This window comes from Nicrophorus vespilloides, unplaced genomic scaffold (genome assembly GCF_001412225.1).
Source record: "Nicrophorus vespilloides isolate i.1.1-1 unplaced genomic scaffold, Nicve_v1.0, whole genome shotgun sequence".
Lineage (NCBI taxonomy): Eukaryota > Metazoa > Arthropoda > Insecta > Coleoptera > Silphidae > Nicrophorus > Nicrophorus vespilloides.
The window spans coordinates 712,500-721,688 of NW_017096774.1; the positions used below are offsets into that span (position 1 = coordinate 712,500).

The 9,189-nt window shown below is 35.2% G+C and overlaps 1 protein-coding gene across 1 annotated transcript; it reads right to left on the reverse strand.

Annotated features, from left to right (window-relative positions):
* Nucleotides 1–2,301: 2,301 nt before the first annotated feature.
* LOC108558117 (protein gooseberry) lies at nt 2,302–5,418 on the reverse strand. The gene is made up of 5 exons (XM_017914926.1): nt 5,243–5,418; nt 4,639–4,952; nt 4,451–4,568; nt 3,268–3,928; nt 2,302–2,497 (listed from the first exon to the last, which is right to left on the reverse strand). The coding sequence occupies exons 1-5, from the start codon at nt 5,295–5,297 to the stop codon at nt 2,395–2,397; spliced, it is 1,251 nt and encodes a 416-aa protein (XP_017770415.1). The 5' UTR covers nt 5,298–5,418; the 3' UTR covers nt 2,302–2,394.
* Nucleotides 5,419–9,189: the final 3,771 nt, after the last annotated feature.

Genomic DNA, 9,189 nt, shown 5'->3' on the forward strand with positions numbered 1-9,189 from the left:
CAATTAACATATTATTTGTTTCTTAAGACATTTACAAAAGAAGAAAGTTAATAAATTTATAAAAAAATGACTAAAATTGTTATTTCATCCTTCTTTATTGTTCCAATAAATTCGTTTCATTTTTACAATTTGTTGTAAATAAATTAAAATAAATATTAGTATATAAAAATGTAAATGAAAATTGATGCAATATGATGTCCTGGTAAGGATAAGATTACGCAATGGATTCTTAAGAGGATTAGAGTGACAGGGAAAACAAACTTTCGCGTAACTTGTTATTTTTTTGGGTTTTAAAGAGGGTTTTTCGATGGTAGCAGTAGGATAAGATAGCAAACATGGAGGAGAGATAGGAGTGAAATTGAAACGTGCATAGATCTTGTGCTGTCAACGGGCATGTCGACATCGAACCGACAGGTATTTGACAAAAACGGGCAACAATGGTGACTGCACAAAGGGCACAATGCAGTAGCGACCTGCAAAGTGTTTTTAAAACGACAAAAAGTCGCCTACCGTCACCTGGGGGGGCCGACTGGGGGGTCTCTTCCTCAGGTACCCTCCGCGGTTTCCGTTCTACAATCCCCGGTAGCTAAAATCTGAAGAAGTACCAGAAGCACCATCAGAAATGAAAGAAAGTTTGAAAATTCCCGTAATCGTTTATTTTGCAAATACCATCAATGTTGGATCCGAAAAGGATTAGTGAAAGGCTTAGCTTAGTCGGATGGATGGATGCCTGGGCGCGCGTTGCCACTTCCCGATGCCGGATGGTGGTAATGATATACCATTAAGCCGTTCAAAATGTATCATTTCTATGGGAATGTCGCAGGAGAAAGACACCTGTTTGAATTCCTTGACCAATTATTTGCGCCGAATGATTCGACACGGCACACAAACAGAACGAAAAGCGTGGAATAAAATTTGTCGGCCTCCGAACGACTTTTGCACCGGATCTGATGCTTCAACATACGAAAATATCGTTGACTCCCAGTTTGTTTTCGTTACAGAAATTTTATACCAAAATTTGGCTCACCTATTATAATAAGACAACAAATCTGCTTAATTTTCAATAAAATTGAATCATTTTCAAAAGTATCTAAATTATATTGTTATATAAGAATTTGCAATTTTTATTAAACATTCTAACATACAAACAAGTATCAAACGTGCAAAAATTTGGAAAAAAAACTACAAATTTTCATCGAAGTTTTCAGACAAATTATAAATTAAAATTATTAGAAAAATAAAAATGGTATATTGTACTTACCTTTATATAAACACTAAAATAATTTGAGTGCTTTAAGTAATTTGTTCAACTTTATGTATTTTGTTTTAAATTTTTAATTTAAATTTTTAAAATGAATAAAAATGTACAAAAACTTGAAATATTTGTTTCATTCAATTTTTTTTTGGGAAAATATTTTTAAAATTGTAATATGTGTTATTTTGGATGTTAATTATATTCTAATTATATAGGATATAATGAAATGTAAAGGAACAAGATGTTTTTGACTATAATTTTTGCATTAAAACGCATATTGTTCTGCCAAGAAAATTGCAAATACGTACGAACATTATTTAATTTCGAATGTAAAATACATCCGAGCAGATGTAATTTCAAGTGGTGTACACAATTATTTTCACTCGCCGATTTGTCGAAAAGCAATTTCAGTCATCTGGCGTAAATTGCACCGAACATCTTCTCCTTTTTTTTTTTCTTATATACATTAAAAATGAAGTTTTCTCCCGTTTTCTCATTCCATTATTTCCCTTGTTACTCCTCACCAACAAATTGACACTCGTGGCGTTAATAATGTCAAAAACTGTGACTTAATGAAGCCATTAAAATATGGAAATTACCAAGCTCCGAGCAATTCAAGAAAGCTCAAATTTAATTACGGAATTTCTACCATATCTCCATCACAACCATATTTAAACAAGAATGTTGCTTTTGCAGAATACTCGTACAAACAATTCTGTTTTGGTTTAACAGTGAAAGCAATATAAGTGTAAGGAATTATCTTTACACACTGGGCGTCGATAAATCGTGTTAAATTGATTGATTTATTGACTCTCCTAAATCCCACTTGCGTTCGTGTAGTTCGGAGGTTTTTATGGCACCCTGTAAATGCTCGTAATGATGATGCAAAATGGAGGACTTTTATGGGGGTTACGACGGTAAAAGTTAGAGAAACGTGTTACATACAAGATAAAGTTTTTTTTTATTTTAGAAATAAAATTTTTGTTTTTATATAAATAAGTACTATCGTTATTATGGACAGATACACTACGATAAAGTTCTAATATTACTATGTACAGGCAATTAATTAGTGCGGAAACTAATTGTAATTGGTTAAAGCAAAGTTGTTGATGATATTTTTTAATTATCATTGGATGTCTTTAATGGACTCGACTGGTGCACATCTCCATGGCTCCGAAGTACGGGTATCCGGATTTGGCCTCTGTGGGTGAATGAGCTCCGTAATGTCCTCCAGCAAAGAGACTGAAAATTAAAGAAAAAACACAATAAATAAAAATTGAAATAATTATAATAAGATAAAAATCTTGTTGGAATTGAAAAAAGTTGTTGAAAGAAATTATTGAAATTTAGTTGTCTAAGTCTTAATTAATATAATTAGTGATTTAGTGAAAGTATAAAACCATACTTTCCGTTTGTAGTTGTATTGTGTGTGTTGATAGTTGGTAGAAATAAGTAAAATGAAATAAAATAAATCCAGACAAAGCAGTAACGTTTTCGCTACGTGAGAGTTTTGCGTTTTCATCCTAACAGTAGTTAACTTTTACAAATAGAACTAATGAATGCGGCACGATTCCAAGGCACATTTTGAAAATGCCTTTAATTACCTGGCATTAATAAATAACAGCCGTATGGGGCATTTACAAGGCAAGAACGAGAGGTGGGCATTCATTTTCCAAATTAATTGTGACTACCTACTCTATTATTTCTTTGGATCTCCAGGTAGGCCATCAATTACGACGCCGAGGAGCGGAATAATCAGAGCCGGAGCCGAAGTTCAAGTTCAAGTTACTCTCGGTTGCGGCCGATCGCCGAGTTGGATCTTTCTTGTGCATGGGTTCTTGTCATTGATGATTTGTACCGAAATGTTTCTGCGCGTTTCAGAAATCGTGCTTCGCCAAATTACACAGCAATCGAAAGCCGCCTTGTACTTAGCTTTAATGCAAGCTACTGAACTGCTCTAACTCACAGCGAAGTAAAAAATAAAGAGTAACGAGAGATTACTTGTAACTCACCTATAATTCTCGTGCCATGAGCTCAGGTTTTCTGCAACTTTAGGTTTCTGATGCGTCCAGGCGGTCGGCTGCGGCGGGGACACGCTGTGCTGTGTCGGGGAAACCTGAGCCATGTTGTAACCGAACTGGTGATGGTTCAAATTGCTTTGGTCTAAAGTCGGAGCGTTATAACTTCCATAGAGAGAGGCCTGGGTTGGTTGCGTCTGGGTTGTCGTGTTTGTTGGAGATGCTCCTAAGCTTGCTGTGCTTGGAGTTAAGGTTTGGTGCGAAGCGGTGGATAAGCTTGTACCCAGACTTCCTGGATAGGTTTGTTGGCTCCAGGAGGTCTGATTGAATCCGGCCTCTGGATAATGCTGTTGCACCGCGGGGAAGGATTGCAGAGACATGGTGTTGAAGGCGTTCAATTGTTGAGAGTTCAATTGCTTCCTCAACCTGGCTCTCCTATTCGAGAACCAAACCTGTACTCTGGCTTCAGTTAACTTCGTCTTCTGCGCCAACTCCTCGCGAGTGTACACATCAGGATATTGCGTTCTCCCGAAGGCCCTTTCCAAAGCCTCCAATTGCTCCCCGGTGAAAGTGGTCCTTGATCTCCGTTGCTTCCTCTTCAAGGGAATACCAGGTTCGGATTCGGTGTCGCTTTCGTCGCAAGACGTGGCCGGACCTTTAATCATCGAAATAAACCATATTTAATACCCAAGTCGAAGGCGTTTAATCGAAGCTAAGTTGTTGGATATTAATATCTGTCCGCGCTTTTTATTGTTGCTCTTTGTGTTTGCCCGTATATAAGTATATATATATATATAAACTGCAGTTGAATGAAAAGTGTTTGGTCACCTTCTTCTTGTGCGGTCCGACACAAAGCGTTCGGATCGAATTCGCTTTCAGAAAAACCGATTTTAATCAATTATAAAACCACGGAGAAGAAGAAAAAAAGCAAGAAAAAAAAAGAAGAGAAGATAAAGAAGGTGGGAGACGGCATCGGGAGAGCAAAAATAAAAGAAAGAAGTGCTTGAATTAGTTCCGCTTAAATGGAAAGCGTTTAAAACCAAATAATTCTTTTGAAATCGCTGTAGATGTCTTCTGGATTGAATTAATACTATGTAATCAATTCCCAGATGGGGCTTATGCATATATGCGCATATTAATTACGCGCGAAGAGCATGGGAATGAAAAATCGGCTTACCCAAGATCCCGTCTATCGAGTGGTTCTTCCTATCCATCAAATCCTCCTTCCTGCCGCCGCGCAGCAACCTGCTGATCGAGCTCACCGATGGCGCCGACGTTTTATCGCAAATTCCTTCCTGAACAACACATAAACAATCTCGTTTAATTTTCAAGCACTTGAATGAGGAAACTTCACTGAATTTTTACCTTTATCAATTTATCACGAATCTCCCAGGAGAAGATGCCCGGTTGCTGTTGCTTCAACTGCTCGATCCTCTTCTCCACTTCAGCGGTGGCGACGCGCGGTTTAGAGCCGCCGATCACTCCTGGTCGAATGCTTCCAGTTTCCTGGTACCTGTTCAGGATTTTGGAGACGCAGCCGTGGGATACTCTCAGTTGTCTTGAGATAACACAGGGCCGGACTCCGGAACCAGCCATCTCGACGATTTTCAACCGGATGTGGTTCGGAAGAGGACGACCGTTGATGAAGACACCGCCGAGTTGGTTCACTCTTCCTTGACCTGGAGGAAGAAGAAGAGGAATGCGATTTAGTCAATTGTGATTTATTTTTTTTATTATTATTTTGGGTGGACGAGGATCAACATCAGCGATGAAAACAGGCATTAACGGCCGGAGATCAAAGGATGCCGACTTTTCATTTTGTTAAATGTCCTCACGCCCACCAGCCGAACTCAAGACCTCACTCCGTGCGGATTTATCTCAATATATCCATGAAGCTTATGTATGTACACGTCATGCTCATTCCTTGACAGCTTTACGTCAAGATATGCATCTAGTTTTCTTAATTTACCTTGGAAAGGGTATCCAGTGAAGTAAGGTGACATGTTCAACGTTGACACTGCCATTTAGAATTTAAGTCACTTGCACTCTTAGCACACTGATGGTTTTAGTACTTAAGTCACTTTGAGGACGCGCTCAATCCACTTGGCAATTTGATGAGTTTTTTTTTTAAGCTTGTACGTTTTCCTACAAGAGCCGTTTCGTGGGTGCACTTGCCCAGATCTCAAGCCAGACTGACCATATTTATGACCAAAACTTGGTGCACAGCTCGGTTGAATTCTTTCACCACGCCTCGAACCTACCGCGGCATCCTTTGTTAGGCACTCTTCGTGCCTTCCTATTGGATAGTTCTGCTTGATGGGAGGGACCGGGTGGTACCACTTGGAACCCATGCCGCTGCCGACGATTTTTTTTTGTTTCCCTCCTCACCTAGGAAGACCACCTTTGGCGACGGGAAGTCTACAAAGACTTCACACACATTAAACGCCAAACCAACAAAAGGAGCAAAAGAATAACATCAAAGCACGAGCGTTTTTATTATTTTTTTTTCATTCTGTTTCTTCTATGGGAATGTTCTAAATGAAAAATAGTTCGTCTTCTCTACTCTTATTTTTACTTGACTTTAATTTGCTTTTTTCTACTGCTATTAAATTGTTTAAATCCAAGGAAAAATAACACGAAACCAATCCACATTGTTTTACCAGATGACACACAGTACTTTTTTTTTTACCTTAACCGAGTTATTTTATAAAAACAATCCACTAGCTTCATTCAGTTTCAAACGAAAAAAAAAAACTATTAATTCAATGAAGAATATAATATTTGAAATTGAAATAAACCATGAAAATGTTATTTTTATTATATAATTTTTACATCAATATTTGACTTCTACTAAAAAACTAAATGTACAATTTTTTATTTAATTATTGCTATAATAAATTAAAAAATATATGAATAAATGAATTTACTAATTAATAGTTGATTTACAATAGCCTATACATCTTTTTTTTAGCCAATAGATTTTATTCAAATTATTATAGAAGATTCATGTGTTTCCTCTTATTATTTTTTTACTTATTTGAGAAATGCTTGAAGTTAAAGTTTTTGCTATTACAAAAATAAAAATATTTATTGCAATAATTATGCAAATAATCACATACATAAATTAGACAAACATTAATTAGAAAATATTAAAAATATTTAATACTGGTCTTTCCGACCACAAAAGAATAATTAATTAAATATCCTTTAAATTAAAAAATGGAAAATCTAAATACGAGAATAAATAAATATTGCCAATTATAAATACATTTATATAACAGTTTTATATATGATTAGGTCAAACTTATATAAGCAAGTCAATATATTCTGATATAACCTTTAATGATAATAAAACTTTTTTAAATTAATATAAATTAGATACGGTTAATTAAATTAATTTCTTAGTATCTTTATTCTATAATTAATTAAGATATGAAAGATACAATTTATTAATACAAACAATATAGTAACTTATAATACACATTTCAATTAAATTTTAAATTCAATATTATCTGGTTAAATTTGGAAATTATTATGAAATAATTAATGAAACAATTAAACGTATGTAAAAAAAATAAAAATTGCGTATTTATATATTCATAATCAAATAAAAACATATAATTAACAGGTGCAATTATATAAAGATAATGACAATAGAAAATATGTTTTTGGTGGACATTTTTATAGTAAAATTTATCAAAATATTAATAAATTATAGAATAAAATTGTACACAAGATTATTTTGTTTATACATAAATGAAATTGAAAATCCTCGATTTGTATAATTTCAAACAATTCAGGATATTGGCGGAATCGATTGCTGTATTATTTAATTAATTACTGGTGTGAATTAATTATGATTCCAGTTGAATTTCCTAGAAAACTTTCTTATGACTTAATGTAAACATTTTTGTAATTAAATTACATTAAATTATTGGATTAGTCCGGTTTCAAACAGTCTAGGATATTGGCGGAACCAGCTGCAGTATTATTTAAACAATTAATTACTAGTGTAATTTGAGATTTAAGATGAATATTTTTACAGAAAACAAAGAGTGTTACGGATTGGATTATAACATTAAAGTTTTATATGTAAAAAAAAAATTGAACGAGCAGAGTTGGAAAATGGAAGAAAAATAAAGAAAACAAACTGTAATTGGTTTTCGTTGGCGTTGTTTCTGATGATTCTGTGTTTTTTTCATATTTCTTTCTTTTTTATATTATTTTTTTGGTCAGCATGGTTGGTAGGAAGGTGTAATAAAGTAGAAGTAGTTGTAATAGCAGCATAGCAGAAGCGGCTTGGATGTAAAGACGAAGACGAAATGAAATAAGTGTATATATGACCGTGGGATATATAGTTTCGGAACGATAAAAGTTCTAATGGGGTCGCAACCCGAGATGTCTTTCCTCTCCTCGGGACATCGAGTCCATCGCACCATACGCCTCGGCCATACGGCTCTTCTTCATCATCGTATTCTTTGCCTCAACCTCGGCCTCAGCAGCCTCAGCCTCCGGGTCTTTCGGCTTCTTTTACCCAACGACCCGGCACACACACATATACATATTCAGACACGGCACAGACCCGACCAACTCTGCTCTTTTGTAGCACCTCATTAGCGCATTTTGCACTTAATATTCATTCGTACTACACCTAGGTTTTCGGCACCTTCATCATTCGAATGACAATCGCCGAAAAGTCAGTCACTCTCACGACCTCAAAGACCTGATCCAAACTCGAATCCGGACTGTAAAACGAATCGCATCGCCGTCGCAATAAAACCAACATTTAATTTAACGCGTTTAACATTAAATATTAAACAAGAGCCAAAAGGAAACGGTGCATTAATTCCGAAGGACAACTCAATCCTTGCTGGATTCTATGCGCGAACAACAAGAAGAAAAAAAGCGGACGATTCCTTCGACCCGTCGTGTCACCTATTGTCCACTTAAACGATCACTCCCTTGCCAGTTCCGAGCCCTTTATACCCTCGGATAACTGTACTTCTTCAATCTCGAACGACTCACTCGATTCAAACTATTTACATTTTAACTGCGCCGCTGGGAATTCCTCAGTTGCATTGTATCTTATCCTCTCTTCTTGATACTTTTAAAAGACGCTTTCCACGTTTGAATTAAAATAATTTGTAAGAGGATGCATTTGGACAGGACATGCATTCTTCGTGTAGGAAAATAAGATTTCCATTTAACACATGTTACACTGTAAAACACCACTGTTCGACCGAGAGGTCAACACAATAAAATCTGTCAGTTTTGATCAGTTTGACATCAATAAGTAAACAAAACAACATAAGAATAATCTTAAACACGTCATTTCTCTATAACATATAAAAACATTCAACTTCAGTTTTTTTTAAATTTGATCTATTGAGCATAGGTTACAACATTCCTACAACTTCACATGTACTATTTGCTCTGTATACTATCATTTCCTAGATTTATATATTTTGAAGTACAATGCTGATTTTTAATAAAAAAAAAACAATTTATTAGATACAAATTTTTAAATCTTGCAATGTAAAATAAAACAAGGTATTTTTCTGTTATAATTTTGTAATACTAAATTTACCTTTATTTATTGAATTTCATTGTTCGATTTGTTTGCAGTTAGAACTTGGTTAGCTTCCAAGAGTAAAGTCAATCGATAAGGTATAAGTTGGTAAAATGTTCATTATCCAAATATATGTATGTTGTCCTAACATAGAAATCATTCGGTAAAATTTCATTGTTTGATGTATTCGCAGTCCGAACTATTTAAAACTTCGTTAGCTTACAAGAGTATAGTCAATCGGTATGTTATAAGTTGGTAAGATGTTCGTTATACGAATATATGTACGTTGTCCGAACACAGAAAACTTTCGCTAGACTTTCAGTGTTCAATTTGTACGCAGCCCGAAC